The sequence below is a fragment of the Dermacentor variabilis genome, chromosome 6, assembly GCF_050947875.1.
Source record: "Dermacentor variabilis isolate Ectoservices chromosome 6, ASM5094787v1, whole genome shotgun sequence".
Classification (NCBI taxonomy): domain Eukaryota; kingdom Metazoa; phylum Arthropoda; class Arachnida; order Ixodida; family Ixodidae; genus Dermacentor; species Dermacentor variabilis.
Window position 1 is genome coordinate 47,148,139 of NC_134573.1, and position 17,614 is coordinate 47,165,752.

The following is a 17,614-nucleotide window of genomic DNA, read 5'->3' on the forward strand; positions in this document are numbered from 1 at the left end:
CGATTTTCGCGCAATGGGGAATATAATGCTTTCGCGTTAACATGATCGGAAATGAAGCCACAGTACACAACCAAAGCAAGCGATACCGGCTGTCTGCCCGTGTTACTATACCCAGTCAATTTCTTCGCCGGCGATGACGTCGCCAGTACGGTGTACTCAGAACTCCAGCGTGGCATATGCAAAAATGACGACCGTAACGACTATCGGGGAACGCGCGCTGCTCAGCGTATACAGTCTGGAGCAGTCGCAGGATCCACCCACCTTTGGCGCGGTTTGCCGGACGAGTAGCGCGCGCTTTCCGCGATATGTATTACAGGCGGTAGCCCGCGATGTCCTACGTACTTGGCACGCACTTTTCGAATGCGAGAACTACGCCCATAACTCAAAGCACACAACGAGCCAGCCGCATGTTCTACCACCCTGCCAATTTCGATGACTGCTACTAGGTCGCGCTACAGTGCGTTCAGAACGTAGGGAAACCACAAAAAACGGAGGTGTACAAAAACGAAGTCCGCTATAAGGAGTCAGAAAATTTGGTTATGGCAATTCATCGTGGGTCTATTCTTTTTTCTTTCCTTTTTAGTCTGGGTAGGACATTGAGCAATATTATAGCGAGAGCTTGGTGGCGCAACGCACCGCCCCCTTCCAAAGGGAACGCCCATAACATCCATCCATCCATCCATCCATCCATCCATCCATCCGTCCAACTGCAACCCGTAAGCCCCATATTAGAGAACTTTTGAAATGCTATTGAAATCGCACTGTTATTTCCGCGTGCGATCTTACTCAATTCTGAAAGGCATCAAGTTAAAGATATGCAGCCAAAATGCAAAGTTTGAAGGCAGTTTAACAGGCAAATCGGTCTTGCTTGTATGAAAGACGATTCCGGTAGAACAAACGTTTCGATGGCGTTCCGTACAGCTCCACCGGTACGCCATCGTGCCACAATCAATGACGTACCCTACACCTAATCTTCTATTATATTCATCTTTCAGCTAAGTGTTACAAGGACAACAAAGATCGGCGCTAAATGAGCGTTCTCTGGTAAAGTACTCTTTCAGAACTTCATTATCGTTCATACGACATAAGAAGGTTGATCACATATCTAAAAAACAAAAGATCATTGGAACTTCTGTTTATTTCGCTGTAGAGCCGCTAGACTGGAAGGTCAGTATGCCGTCATGGACTTCACAGCATTTTTTTTTATTATGTGGACCCTTTTAGCACAGGAAAAATTCGCGAACTTCCTATACTTAAGTGTTGTAAAAACTGTTGGCAACACATCCACGAGCGATCCCTCACAATGCAAGGAGCCTCAATAGCACAAAGGTAGAAGCAAAGGCTCGCCGCAAGTGTGGCCTGAAAGAGCTAGCCGATTTAATGGCCAGTCCCCCGTAGTGGATAGGAGCGACGTACTTTATACGAAAACAACAACAAAGCTAGCCGGGGTTAGCGGCCAGTATTTTTCTCAGTGTTTCGCTCCTTCAGAATACAGTTACATCCTCGTCACCCCTAAACAATTCAGTTCATCGAAGTAGGCGATGTGAAAATTCATAAGGTCATGACGGGCTGGCGAGGGTAATTCAGCAGCGCCAATGCCCTCTATTTGTTTATTCGTCAATGTTGGCTTACCGGGCTTTCTCTATTTGGCGCTTCGGTATTGGAGATGTGTAAGTTCAGAACATAGTTAAGAAGCTTGGCCCGATTGCGTTCCATTGTATCCAAATAAAGGGTTGCACTGTTCAGATCCGGGTTCATTCTGCCGGCAGTGAGCCAGAGTAGCGAAACTCGCCCTACTTTTCATAGTCATCTGTCGACGAGCTAAAGCAGCTCATCCAGCTCAAAGAATCTCGGGAAACCTCAGGACACCCAGATGTAGTCTAAAAAGTGCGTTGCGAAGACTGCGACAAATCTTACATTCGCGAGACTGGAAACGTTGCAGAATAATTTTGAAGCATCCAAACGACGTAAGCAAACACAACGCAAGATCTGCCTTGGTGGAGCATCGCATTAACGCTAACCACAAGAAAGACAGGGGGTGCTGCAGGCGTAATTCCGAAAGAGAGGCGTCTATCTTTTCATCTAGTCTGAGCGTCATTATGAATGTAAAGGGACAGTAAAGGCATATACTAAGCCGACGTGCAATGCTTAAATACCATTCCAGAAACCTCGCAGCGCTTGTTTCAGGCCAAGAAAATACTTAGTTTACGAGAAAATTGTACCTGAAGAGTCCGAATACCTTTTCTCCAAATTCAAACCTCCGTCCACCCAACCGGGGGAGTGATGACGTTACATACGCCATCACCACCCTTTGCTGCAGCTGCAGTCGGTGAGCAAAACGACGCCGGACAGACGGCGGCACCTAGCCAAGACAGAGCGACAGATTCGTCACCGCAGCTGCTTTTTGGTCAAATGGCGTAGGCTGTTCGGGCATCCCGCTACATCACATTTAAGTTGAATTCTCTGCTACTTGCAGTTTGTGCGAGTTTCGCGAGCCAGCAAAACCAGCGCAGCACTACGCGATCTGGAAAGTACTGAAACCGAAAGTCTGGGCGGCGCAGAGTCGAGTAAAAACGAAACTTTCGTCCGCCCGCGTCATTGTCAACGGTAATTTCAATTTCTTTTTTCTGAACATGAAATGGAACTGGACATGTAGCGTTTCATTCCAGCTGATGATACGATACGATGATGTTTTTTGCAAAGAGTAGTTGAGTACTAGTGACAGAATTTACCTGAGGAGTGCTTTCGCCATCGGGCAAGTGCTTGAATGTCCCGGAGAGTCACTAATCATGTCCTGCATTTACCTCAATTTCTCGATTATTAAGGCTCTATTCGCTCTAATAGTGACACTTTAGAGATTATCGTGCACTAATCTATCACTTTAGCTTGACTTACTATTTGCCTTTAGTGTCCCTTTAATCTGCAACACACGAATGCGGTGCAATCTCCCCGAGATGCACTAGCACGATACACCATGACGCATAGCCCTTCTGTCTTGCATTGCATTGTGAACGTCAATTGTGAACTTCATTGTAACGTCGATTGTATATTGGTTTCTGTTCAACGTAGCGCTCAGCCGAGCACTCGTTTTATTTTCGCTATGAAATGATCTCAGTCAGCCGCGCTACTTACATCCGACTGGTACTGGAAGGCTAGTTGCTTCTCCCCTTGAGAGTCGTAAATGTCTCCGATCTTCGAGAGCAGGTTTGGGTCTGTAGGCACTAGTGTCACCAACTGCTGGTACCTGCAACGGAATAGCTGGGTTCTAGAGTGTCCCCGACGTTCTCGCAAGTAGCATCGTTGTCACCGGTGTTTTCGTCGGCCTATTGAAATAGATACTCAAAATATTCAGAACAATCCAACTAATGATTGCTGAAGCCACTATTATGAAAATACCTACTGGGAGCTAAGTAACTCAAGATTACAATGATAACCAAATTCAATAGCTGAAACTCAATTTCTTTTGCCGAGAAGTGGCACTTCTAGTAATAAAATGCCCCTTCGTTAAACAGTTCGACGCACCACCTAAAGAATGGCAAACACACGAGGGACAAATGGCTATACACATGGACGAAAAAAGCGGAGATATTAAGGCCGATGGGCTTGCAAATGTTTGGTTATCTGCGTTGTGGCGGCGACTCAAAAACAGCTACGGGGCTGAGAAGCAACCTCGATGAGATTCTTGCTTGAGGCCTCGCTCACAGATTTTTATATGCGCCAGCGGTGATTTCAGTTCCCTTACAAGCTTTCCAAAAAAAAAAAAGATGAGAGGACTGATTACGAAGCTGCTCTCGTTAGGAACGGCAATTCACGTTTATTGCAGGAGCGGACCAGCATGCATTCTCTGTATACCGTTTGAAGGGCAAAACCTGCACACAACTGCTTCTAAATCTGCATCAAGGCTAGAAAGATACAGTAGGTTACGCGTTCATGTCTTTATGCATTAAATGCGCGATTTTATCCAGATTTGAACATGAACGCTGTCGCAACAAGAACTACGGTTCCTGCTTCCCAATTCTCTGTGTTGCAGAAACATTATTCCGCGTTAGCTGTGAAACCTGTACGTATGTCCTGTACGCGTATTCTATGCCTATCAAACTGCATATGTCGGCAGATTGATAGGCATATATGTCGGATGTGCACTTTATTACGTAACCTTCTTATGAAGCTGTTCGACTTTGATGCACGCCCCCCCTTATGTAATGCCTTCGGGCCCTTAAGGTTGAATAAATGAAATGAAATGAAATGAGATTTCTCCGCTAACTCATATGATCACAGAGATGGCGCTGAGAATGGAGCGCTTAGTTATTATTATGGGGAGAACAGAGTGTACCATCGTCAAGGGGTGACTCTGTTTAACCATTCAAATATGAATCTGGTGAACGCCAGTACTTTCTCATAGGGTTTCTCGAAGTAGCAAGAACACAGGGGGTAATCATTTCTAAGTTTTCCGGATTTTTTTTTTCAAAGATCGCCTGTGGTGAATGACGTAATTCTAGTCCTTCATCTACATTATTCAGAGAGGCGCACATTACTTGCAAGCGAAATCGAAACACATATTGAAATAATAAAAAATCACTAATTAACTTTATAACTAGTTATATTACCGCGCACATTGCAATTTCCGAATTGTGGCTGGTGACCTTGCAAGTTGTATCCATTTCGAAGTACTTTATAGATGACACCTGCTTGGAGATATGCGCCACCAAACTTGCCGTAAAAATGCACTGTTAGTCCAGTTACTTTTCCTGCAAAACGCTCTTTTATGCTTTGAAGCACAAAATTAAGTAGAACGGCCATATATTTCGTCCCACTTTGAGAAATCTCTTGAAACTGGTATCATCCTGGAATTCCAAAGTGACTCACCTTCCAATCTCACCAGCTACGATTCGTCAATTGCAATATGCACGGAAAGGTAATTATTTACGAAGTTAATTACTGGTTCTTGGTTAATTAGTTGAATACATGTTTGGCTTTCTCGTGCCAGTAATGTCCGCCTCTTCGAATAACCCAGCTCAAGAAGACAAACTATCTGCCAGAGGCATGTATTTTTTTTTTAATTCCGGAAAACAAGTCGCAGACCTGCGCGGTATACGCAGCAAAGTCACAGCGTAAGCTGGGGTAACGCGTCCTAGGAGCTCCGTTTTCCGCAGCACGCTCTAGAGGGTTCGTGCCTTGCGAGGAGGCACCATAACGTGTACCGACAGTAAACACAGCTATCGAGACTACGCGGAGCACATGTCACGTCCCTTGACCCGTGGTACGATACGATGCGACAATCATTTATGTGCTTCCCCTTTGAAATAAGGTAGTGACAATTGCCTAGCGACGTAGGTAGCGACGTAGCGACGGCAGATCCGGATCATGAGACGGAAAAAATCAGAAGAATAAGAATGGGCTGGGGTGCGTTTGGCAGGCATTCTCAGATCATGAACAGCAGGTTGCCATTATCCCTCAAGAGAAAAGTGTGTAATAGATGTGTCTTACGAGTACTCACCTACGGGGCAAAAACCTGGAGGCTTACGAAAAGGGTTCTACTTAAATTGAGGACGACGCAACGAGCTATGGAAAGAAGAATGGTGGCTTTAACGTTAAGGGATAAGAAAAGAGCAGATTGGGTGAGGGAACAAACGCGAGTTAATGACATCTTAGTTGAAATCAAGAAAAAGAAACGGGCATGGGCAGGACATGTAATGAGGAGGGAAGATAACCGATGGTTATTAAGGGTTACGGACTGTATTCCAAGGGAAGCGAAGCGTAGCAGGTGGCGGCAGAAAGTTAGGTGGGCGGATGAGATTAAGAAGTTTGCAGGGACGACATGGCCACAATTAGTACATTACCGGGGTTGTTGGAAAAGTATGGGAGAGGCCTTTGCCCTGCAGTGGGCGTAAACAGGCTGATGATGATGATGATGAATCGCCTAGCCTGTTTGAGTTGAGCAGGTTCAGCTACGTGCAACATGCAACTGCTACATGCAACTGCTACATGTCGGGACGCTTGGTGGAATACAACGCAACTGCAATGTAAAATTTGCAAGTACCGATGCAATGCGGCGCGCATGTTAAGTTGTGACACATGGCCCGATATGATGCTAATGATGATGATGATGATGATGATGATGATTTCCTGGCATCCCCTGTGAAACGGGGCGGAGACAAACAGTCACCTGACGGGCTTGATTTATTCAGGTATGCTATGCATACTTTTCATTCCAGCATTATTGTGTACGTCTCCTTAATCTTATTTTTCTTCCTCGTAACTTCTCTGTCTACCTTGTACCGATCGCTGCGCAACTGCTACGTGCCGTGCCACTCGGTGTAATATTATGCAACTCCAACGCGAAGTGCGCACGTATCGGCGCTAGGCGGCGCGCATCTCACATCGCTAACGAGCGTCTAGGCCATTTTTTCTTCTACAACTAGCAATCCTTTGCCTCCCTTTAATGAACTGTTCACTGCAATAATTGTTCTGTGAAGTGTTTCTTGAATGCTTGTAGACGCGGCTACGACTGTTTTCGCTACTATGTAAATACCTTACGCAATTACGTATCATTGTCGTAATAAATACAATGGGAGAAAAAAATAGCGCTGGTGTGGCTCAGTGGTACAGTAGCTGACTCCCGCACCGTGGGCCCAGGTTTGATCTCGGCGGGAGTTGATATTTTTTTTTTTTTTTTCATTCGCGGAGATAGCTGTGACGGACACCGGCGGCGGCGCATGCCATTGCCAACTGAAACGGTTATTAGAACGAGCCTATAACAACGCACGATTTAAGAGATTATTACATATGCAGACACTGCCTCTGGCGCTCCTTCACTGAGCAGTTTTGGAATGCGACATCCACAGATTAACGCAAGCTATTTATTTTGATCCAGCCGGCCCAATGTTCACCAGCGTTTCGTTGGTTTCGAACCGACCTTACCGCATTTTACCTTTTCTACGCCACATGGTGTTCCAACAAGGCGGAAAAAGCGAAAAAGTTTAATTTGATAGTGCACTTTATTATTGCGTGCTTTAAAGTAAAACAGAGTGGCAAATGACAACGTGTAGCACGAGAGATAACTGTGGTGCTAATTTATTTCTGTAGTTTTGTGCGAAGCATTACTACATATATGAGCGTTTCGTTTGTTCCTGAACACTGTCATGGCAGCTCACCCCTGTGAGCACTGTGAAAGCTTAAAATCATTCTGCAACAAAGGAAACTTATAGATCCAGCTGTGTCGTCAATGTCATCGATGTTTACTTTTCGTCAATCCCGCTAAAATAAACTAGAAGGTTTAGTTCAGCGCTCTAAGCGATTTTCCTCGCTTTTGAAAACGCACAGAACAAGCATGCATAGACACACTGCAGCAGCACACCATGCGCATCCAATGCAGCTGTGTTTTGCCTAGCGCTACTAAGTCAATGACACGCCTAAGAGAAGTTGCATGCCCTATATAACTGCAGAGGTAGCAGAGATTGGAGGGTTGCATAGACAAAATTGCCAGTAGCTTTAGCATGCGCCAAGTAGGGTGAGGGCGAAAGCCTGCGCGCTGAAGCGACATTCATTAAATTACATGCATTGTTGCTGTTTATTACTTGTTTTCTCCCACCAAAGCTGCTGGACTCAAGTATTTTAATTAATTATCAATTAATTAACATTCTCCTAATTACTTTGACCTTAACACCACAGATCGTCGGTTTGACTCCCACTTTAGCTCGAGGATCCGACTCCCACCGAAGGTCGTGGGTTCGAGTGACTGAATTAACTCTGTCCTATTTAACAATGACTTTTATGGCATGATGAGCGGATCGGAGCCAGCTGTGGAAGACGACGAACGCGCGAGCACTGGCACGAGCGTGAGGGGCAGTATGGGAACGCTGGAATTATGAGCGGCATCGGAGCCAGCTGTGGAAGACGACGAACGCGCGCGAAGTGGTACGAGCGCGAGGGGCAGTACGGGAACGCTGGCATGATGAGCGGCATCGGAGCCAGCTGTGGAAGACAACGAACGCGCGCGAAGTGGTACGAGCGCGAGGGGCAGTACGGGAACGCTGGCATGATGAGCGGCATCGGAGCCAGCTGTGGAAGACAACGAACGCGCGCGAAGTGGTACGAGCGCGAGGGGCAGTACGGGAACGCTGGCATGATGAGCGGCATCGGAGCCAGCTGTGGAAGACAACGAACGCGCGCGAAGTGGTACGAGCGCGAGGGGCAGTACGGGAACGCTGGCATGATGAGCGGCATCGGAGCCAGCTGTGGAAGACAACGAACGCGCGCGAAGTGGTACGAGCGCGAGGGGCAGTACGGGAACGCTGGCATGATGAGCGGCATCGGAGCCAGCTGTGGAAGACAACGAACGCGCGAGTAGTGGTACGAGCGCGAGGGGCATTATGGGATTGCTGGCATGATGAGCGGCATCGGAGCCAGCTGTGGAAGACGACGAACGCGCGAGAAGTGGTACGAGCGCGAGGGGCATTATGGGATTGCTGGCATGATGAGCGGCATCGGAGCCAGCTGTGGAAGACGACGAACGCGCGAGTAGTGGTACGAGCGCGAGGGGCATTATGGGATTGCTGGCATGATGAGCGGCATCGCAGCCAGCTGTGGAAGACGACGAACGCGCGAGAAGTGGTACGAGCGCGAGGGGCATTATGGGAACGCTGGCATGATGAGCGGCATCGCAGCCAGCTGTGGAAGACGACGAACGCGCGAGAAGTGGTACGAGCGCGAGGGGCAGTACGGGAACGCTGGCATGATGAGCGGCATCGGAGCCAGCTTTAGAAGAACACGACGAACGTGCGAGAAGTGGCACGAGCGTGAGGGGCAGTATGAGAATGCTGGCGTGATTAGCGGCATTGCAGCCAGATGTGGAAAAAGGCGGCGATGAACGCGCGAGCAGAGGCACGAGCGCGCCTCTGCGCAAATGTGAGATCACAGGACTTTCCCTACCGCAAGCCGCATTTTCAAGGCCGCCGTCTGATGAGGCGCTTAACGCTTTCGCCTTAGTGTTAAGACACATGCATGCGGTACTGACGAATACACTTTGCAAATTTTTAACCTGAACGCGCGAGCGTCGACCGCACTGCATGTCAGGGGCCTTGCAGCGGCAAGGGGCGGCGGCAACGGCGACAGTATGCGCCTGCGCGCAAGGCGGTTTCCCGTTCAAATTTATTCTTCACTTCAGGAGTGCCCCTCGCCGCAACAAGGCCGCTGACAGGCTGTCTGGTTGATGCTGGCGCATTGTAGTAAAATGTTCGAAGGTTTTACATCACTAGAATTTATTGAAACGTTTGAAAAAGGGTGCAGTGAAACTATCAACCTTTAGAGAAAAAATTGTTTTGTCTTGCAAAGTGTTTAGGTCATGAAATTATAAGCTTGCATTGTTCTGTAATATTCTTTGTCAAAGTATTCCAGTCACAAAACATGTTCTGTTACGCACTCCTGTTGTATTGTCCCGCGAATAGTATGCTGTATAATATTTTTATGTATTTACTACAGAAAATCATGTCGTCAATTCATGGTGTTTCGTTGTTAGTAGCTGAAATTGCATTTGCATGTCATACTGGTGCGTTGACACTACATAAAGTTATATTGTCCAGTCGCAGTGTTGTGCTTTCACTAGCTCAATCTTGTTATGGTATCGTAGTGTCGTGTGGCAACTACAGAAATTTATGTTGTTCTATCGTTCCCTTGGGTTCGTGCAACAGAAATTCAAGTTGGTGTAGTAGTGATGTGTTGCCACTAGAAAACGCCATGCTATCATTTTGTTGTGTTGTTTTGTTACTACAGAAAGACGTGTTGTGGGAAAAGAACTGTGTAGTGTCAATAAAACTCTCTGTCGTTACTACGGAATTTTGTGTTTTTAAGACGACGAGTTCTGTTGTTGAACAGAACTTCGTGCTTTCAAAGTGGTATGTAATAAAGTCAGATTTCGTTATAGATCTTCAGGGATCGTGAAGCGCTAACGACTTAACCCCAAATTTATGATGAAGCCAGCGTTATGGCTGCCATCCCACTGGCTCCATCGGGCAGTGTTCTTTCACGCTATTGGTTCTGCGATTTATCGGTCCAGTGCCTTAACGTCTTGTTTATCAAAAAAAAAACTGTGGTTCTTGTTCCTCCCATGTGCTATGGTGACCTTGGGGCAACCAAAATGATAGAGCCTCTTACATCGCCTATCTCACCTCATCATTAACACAAGCTACAGAACGTGTTGGTTTCCGCAGTGGAAATGGAGGAATAGTACCTATTCGCTGAACGCGTTGTTATATGTACGAAAACCCCACATCTCCAAAGTACTCGGCTCCTGCGCCTACAACGGTCACTCATTTCATGCTCTTAGACACCTGATATCACGGTAAAGGCGCTCAAGGAGGCCAAATTCAAATGTAATTTTTTCAAACGACCATTCATGCCTGCTTCTTGACCTACAGCAAACTTGTAATATCATTGTTGTAATACATGCGTCACTCAAGGTTGCAGGCGTCTATTTGATATATTTAATGCGGACGCCTGGGTTAAACAAAGTCAATATAAAATATCAATTTTTATTCAGTGCATTTTCTAGATTACGCAAACACGTGCTGACACTACGAGCATGGTCACTGTGCTGATAGCACCAGTACTTGCCACCGAGCACTTACCATTCCAGAGCTTCATCCATGTTTCCCTGCAGCTCATACCTGGATTAACGTCATGGATTAAAACGAATATTTCCTGGAAATGGACTCTTGTTGCGTTGGGCAAGCGTGCTCACTCATGAAAGAAGATTTTCAATTTATCTGGCGACATGCCTACCTGTCATTGGAACATCCTTTCTAAAGAAATTAGGCATTTACTCTTAAAATTGAAGGCATGTTATGGTACAGGTTTTACTTTTATCGTACACTTCAACTAACTTTTAATGAAGGAAACTTCGCAACACAAGTATATGCCCACCAATTTGCTTACCACTGAGGATTACGAAATATATGTTTCTTTTGCTTCTTCCGCACAATTTTACTCGTTTGAGCGGCAAAGGATACGTCCGGCCAATCTGATGCAGCACTTGCGGGATGGTCTTGACGATGGCTCTCAGCTTGAAGAAACAGTCCAGGGCCTCCTCCAGTGAACCGAGCTTCTGGTAGGCAAGTCCTGGGTGTTTCGTGAATGCAGCACAGCACGCGCGCATCACAAATAGAAAGCGGCACCTTGCTTGATGTTGTCTTCAGCGTGACATTTATTAGGAGAGAAAATAATATTCCCTGTCGTTTCGCGATCTGAGCCTTCCTTGATATGCAGGACATGTGTGCCCCTCTTAGTAATCCAGGCTTCGCTGTTCACACATTAGCGATGCCAAATGACTTAGGCAAACACAAATTTTGACAAGGCACCCTAATGCAGTAAAACTTATCAGTACCACGCGGCTATCAGAGACCAGGGTAAGGTGACTTCTTTCAAGCACTCAGGAGCTGTGTTCACCTGTTCGTGCGCAAACACTCAGGATACGTGTTCTGAGTGTGCAGAACAAGTGCTCTTACAAAAGGAAAAAAACGCCTCTCATGTTCCATGACCTAACGCACCCTGTGGTAATAAGCTCTGTACATATTCAGGAAAACATTATAACCTACAACAATATCTTTTTCAACATGGATGCAGGTCGAATTATGCGGGGAGACCATCTGATGCGGGTAGGGATAGAGATTGAGAAAAATATGGGCGCTATAACGTAAAACTATTCCAAACTTTTCTATTCCAATTCTGCTGTCAGCCCTCCGCCATTGGTCAAAAACTTTTTTCGACCACCCCCCACTTCACCAGTCTGTCACGCGACGTCACGAAAACCGCGATACCTCCCCATCTGATATGATGCGTACACATTGATTATGCATGATTTGAAAGAAAAAAGAAAAACAGTTATTTTTGATTCGACCCCTTTTCGCCATTAGCCCTCGGCTATTGGTAAAAAAGTTTTCGGGCTGGACCCACTTCACCTGCCTGTCACGCGACGTCACAAAACCGCACAAACTCACCGCGTCAAAGTGACGTGTACGCGATAAAGATGCATTAATATGCCGAACAAAACTGAATTTTTTCGGAATAGCCGCAGGCTGCCCCGTTCCGAAAGAAATAAAAGATGGCTGCCGCCGATCGCTGAGACGCTGGCTACTCGCACCTGCCGGAGAGCATGGGTGTATTTGCGTATAATAAAACTTCTTGCGTGGCCGTGTAACGTTTTCAAGCACTTTCGACACGTTTACTACCTAATTCTGCCAACTCTTCTTTGCTGAGGGTCAGTTTCAGCGTCATTCTTAAGCTTCCGTTGCATGCCGCCGCGATTTTCGACCAGCCACCACAAGCTAAGTAAGGGAAAGCCGACCAATCGCAGACGCCGGTACCACCCTCGTCATCCGGTTATCGATTTTCAGTGCACTGGCTCTGCCCCGGTGAAGCTCTCTCCACTTGAGCGTTCTCGTCGCCTCTTGTCAGCCAATTAGATACGACAAGCCGCTGAGTGTAGGCAACGTTATTCGTTTTTCAAACAAACACAAGTGACCTCCTATGAACGAGGAGAGCGTTTGATTGGTCTGTTCAGACAACCCTGCGGGTGAGCGCCCGGTGCTTGCGTCGGTGGTTACGCAAATTTGACGTCATGAAATTGGAATAGAAATATATTGGAATAGTTTTACGTTATAGGGCCCATATATTTGGTATTTACAAGCTAGCTTGGGAACAGACACTACGGCGGACAGTCTAGCCTAGCAGCAGTGATCCTATTGCTGAGTGTTAGTTCTCCGTCACCAGTATTTTCTGGTAATTCTCGCTTTCTCCCGGGGAACACTGTTCCCTGCTCGACGGGAATGGAAGTGGAGCCACCCGCACTCCCACCTGATGTAGCGGCGCCCGCGTCGGCAGCTTCAAGGAAGCGGAACAGCCTCTGGAGCGACAGCGAAGCTATCCTGATAGACTCTACCGAGAGTGAAGACAGCTCCGACGACGACTACGTCACTGTCCTGAGTCAGAAGTCAAAGCGGGGGATGCTGAGGGACTCTGTGGACACATCTACTATGAGGACTCCGCAGAGTTTGCCGAAGTACACCATCCTTTTCTTACCTCTGTTACCCTCCGACAACATGAGGTTCCTCAATAGGCAAGTGGCATCGGTTGAACTCGAGAGACTGTTGCCAAATGGCATTGAGGACGTCCGAGTCAACCCTCGGAAAAATGTTGTCGTGGTAGACGTCGCCCAAGCGTCGGCGTTAGATTCTCTGCGAGCTGTCACTGTCCTCGGTGGCATGAAGATCCGTACCATCATCCTGATGGGACAAGAGGCTACTACAGGCGTCATATGTGACATTGATGCGGCCATCTCAGGCGAGGATTTACCACTTCTGATAAAGCCTGCCAATCATGGGACCCACATACTGCAGGTGGCCCATCTCGGAAATTCCAGATGCGTGAAAATTGTCTTTAAAGGTGACTGCCTTCCATCGCATATGAATGTAGGTCATTTCCTACATGTTGTCCGGCCCTTTGTTCCCAAGCCGCTTCAGTGCAGAAGCTGCCAGAAATTCGGTGACGTGAGCGCCGTCTGTGGAAAGTCTGCTATCTGTTCCCGCTGTGCAGCACAACACTCTGCAGGCAACTGCCAGACAAAAACTTTCCCGTAGATTTCCTGTAGTGCTAATATATGAACCGAACGTGTCAAAAGCGCTAAGACTCTCTGGATACGAAGCCTTTATGGCGTCGACTTGAGGGTAATCCAGCAGAGTAATTGTTTACATCCATACAGAACTAACTTACATTCCCCACTCGGTGCAGCTTCATGATGGAAACCAATACGTGTGTCCCCGCATTACAAAGAATAATGTCGCCTTAATCCTTATCGGCGCTATATCTCCCCATATAGTCAGTTTGACGGCGACCAACTGCGAGACATCATGACGGCGACTTCTGGACACTGGATTATCACGGGAGACTTTAATGATCATCACTTGGCTTGGGGAAGCTCCAGAATAGATTCCAGGGGCCGGAAACTTGTGGAATTTGCTTCCGACCATGAACTCAGCATTATCAACGATGGCAGTCCAACGTACTTGCGTGGTCCGAACTATAGCAGTTGGTTAGATTTGATTTTGGTGTCACGGCAACTCGGTCAAAATGTTCGGTGGTTCTCTGACATCGATACTCATGGCAGTGACAATATTCCCACCTACTTAAGAATCACTGGATTTGGAAGCTTCTCTTTTTCTACTTCCCGACAAGTAAAGTGGTCAACATATAAGAGAAAGTTGGAAGAGGCATACAAAGAAGGATTTACCGGTACCATTGAGAACCTTATAACAAGTGTACTAGAATCGTCTACGTACACATTTACATCCGCTAAAAACGTACGGATTTCGACATGGAACTTGAGCGACTTCGAACGATTCGCAGAAGGGCCGAGAGGCGATACAGGCGCACCAAGTCAATTCATGACCTTAGAGTCGCTCGACGTACACAGAAGAAAATCCCACGTCGTATGGACAGGCTGGAGGAACAACGGTGGAAGACGTTCTGCGAATCACTTGACCCCCGCAAGCCACTGTCTATCATATAGAGGACGGTGCGCGGCCTTGGCTTGTCTCTACAGCAACGACACCCATTCTCAGCCCTAGCCCTCCATCAAGGCCGCTCGCAGGTCGGTATAGCCGAAGATTTCTGTGTGAAGATTGCGGGCAGTGTGGTCACCATCAATAGCGAAATTCTGGGTGAGGTTCCTGCAACACACTTCCCAGAATTAAATGCGTCCTTCTCACTTGAGGAATTGGACACTGCTCTGGACACATGCAGGCGCTCATCGTAGCCAGGACCATACGGCATCATCTGCGCTGCTTTATGCCACCTAGGTGAAGATGGCCGAAGTAGATTTCTGGAATGTTATAACCAGTCATGGACTGACGGTTTCGTTCCTGAGCGGTGGAAGTCCAGCCGCTTGATACTCCTGAAGCCTGGAAAGTCGCCACTTGACCTAGCGTTCTACTGACCCATTGCGCTGTCCAGCTGTGTTGGGAAGGTCATGGAAATAATGATTCTCACACGCCTAGAGTGGTATCTTGAGCGCCACAACGCATACCACGAGGCCATGGCTGGGTTTAGAAGGGGCCGTTCCTCTATCGACAACGACATCGAGCTCGTCATGTCTGTATAACAAGAAAAACACCACAAGCGTATATCGGTTGCACTATATATTCCTCGATGTGAAAAGCGCCTATGATAATGTAATGCATGAAGCCATCCTTGATGCCCTGGAAAATAATGGAATCGGTGGACGCATTTTTCGGTGGATAAGGAGCTATCTATTCAAAAGATCCTTCTTTGTGCACAGTGCAGATGGCCGAACCGCTGACCATTACATTTGCCGTGGCGTCCCCCAGGGTGTGGTTTTTAGCCCCACTTTGTTCAACCTTGCAATCCTTGGACTTGCCGATGTTCTACCACATACAGTAAACATTTCCATATATGCTGATGACATATGCATATGGGCCTCGGCAGTTACACGTCTCCAGGTGCGTGCACGGCTCCAAAAAGCAGTGGCCCTAACATCATCGTACCTGCGTGCTCAAGGCTTCAGCATTTCGACCGAGAAGTGCGCCTTAGTCGCTTTTACCCACAAGCCCATGACCTGGTAGCCCATTTCTATTGACCACCAACGAATTTCCTACGCAAAAAGTCACCGATTCCTAGGCGTTATTATCGACAGAGACCGTTCATGGAGCCCCCCATCTCATAATTGGATAAGTGGCTTACTTCTGTCTCCCATATACTAAGGTTCCTTGCCGGCGAAACGTGGGGCACATCCGTGGCATCTATGCTTCAACTATACAGGACGCTCTTCCTAGGATACTTGCGATATAGCACACCAGTGTTGTCAAATGCTACCAAAACTAATACCCATGTGTTACAGAGCATTCAAGGCCGAGCCCTTCGAACATGTCTGGGGCTACGTCGAAATGCTTCAACCCTGGCAACAATTGCCACCGCGAGAGACCACCCAATAATGACCTATATAGCTATCGACGCGCTCCGGGCGCATGTTCGCCATATATCCAGAGTCCCTGACCACCATCTCGCTCGCTTGCCTGAGAAAAGACCGAAGGCAGCGTTCTCCAGATGAATTGCGGGTACCCGGCACTCTTTGTCTTTGAGGCACTCACCCGAAACCAGAACGCCATTCCCTTTGTGGTGCTTGAAAAAGTCTCCTGTGTACCTTGCTGTTCCAGGAATAGTGAAGAAATTTAGCCTGACTACCGCGGCTCTCAAGCAGATCACATTGGAACTTTTGCATTGTTCATACGCTAACTGAATCCATGTTTACACTGGTGGTTCCGTCTCGGAAAATTCGACAAGCGCCATTTTTCTACCATCTCAATCGTTCTTCATCAAGTTTAAGACTTCACACGTAACAACATCTACAGGTTGCGAACTGGCCGCTCTTCACGCTGCTGTCGAATACATTGAAAAAGAACAGCCCAACAAATGGGCAGTATTTTGTGATTCGAAAGCAGCCATCCAGAGCTTGCGAAGTTTACGACGTGGCAATTATGAACAGCTGGTATCACAAATCAACGAAACCTGCCATTGCGCTTCTGAACGAGGACATATCATATTTCAGTGGCTGCCGGGTCATTCTGGCGTCGTTGGTAATCACCTCGCCGATGACGCTGCCCGACGTGCCCAGGCTGGCGCACCGACACTCCTTATACTCTATCGAGAGTCGACGCTGCAAGAGAGCTTCGCAGTCTCGCTCGCACCATCACGTTAAGTTACTGGCATACACCACAGAACTCTAAGTGTCGTTTATGCAGTCTCGACCCATCACTAAAACTTAAATTACCAGCGAACCTTTCACGACGTGACGCAATACTGCTGTGTCGGCTGTGGGTAGGAGTAGCATTCACCAACTCCTACAGAGATCGTATTGGAATGGCGGACTCACCAATGCGCGCTAAGTGCAAGTGTGAAGAGACCATCAGTCATCTTCTGTGCCACTGTTCTCGCTTCGATAATCAACGTCAGAGACTCCAGTGCGCCTTGAATAGGCTGGATGACAGGCCATTTACGGAAGCGAAGATCTTGGGAGCCTGACATCACAGTTCATTAGCCCAGAAAGCAGTTCGAGCGCTTTTTCACTGCCGGAAGGCAACAGACTTGAGTGCCCAACTATAGACATCCTACACCTAAGTTTTCTCTCTCTCTCTTTCATTCCCTATTCCCCTCCCCACGTGTAGGGCAGCAAAGTGGACTCAGTCTGGTTAACCTCCCTGCCTCTCCTTCTTCCTTTCTCTCTCCTGTCGCCTTGACGATCGTCGCCTTTGCCGGCGCAAGAGCTAAGCAAATCTTCGATGATAACCGTAGATAAAAAGTAGGGACACCGTTCTATGAGAAGTTGTCGAGGAGCTCCATGGCAGAAAATGATGTCTTGCAGCAGGAAGTCACCAAGGCCTGTAACGCAACTGATCGCGATAGCTCGTGTGATGGCGTAATGGCTCGAATAATTTGTATCAACAGCAGTCCACTTGTTTCCCGCACGTGAGATGGGAAAAGGAACTCTAGGCCAACACGATAAAATGGCTCGGCTGGTATATCAATTGACTTGAGAAAGCCAGGAGGA

The 17,614-nt window shown here is 47.4% G+C and overlaps 1 protein-coding gene across 1 annotated transcript in view; it reads right to left on the reverse strand.

Annotated features, from left to right (window-relative positions):
* nompB (intraflagellar transport protein 88-like protein nompB) overlaps nt 1-17,614 on the reverse strand; it is a 149,402-nt gene that overhangs the window by 16,922 nt on the left and 114,866 nt on the right. The window contains exons 17-19 of the mRNA XM_075695041.1: nt 11,007-11,115; nt 10,626-10,664; nt 3,133-3,244 (exon numbers count right to left, since the gene is read on the reverse strand). Of these exons, the coding sequence (XP_075551156.1) occupies nt 3,133-3,244; nt 10,626-10,664; nt 11,007-11,115 (260 nt within the window). The remainder of the gene's footprint in view (nt 1-3,132; nt 3,245-10,625; nt 10,665-11,006; nt 11,116-17,614) is intronic.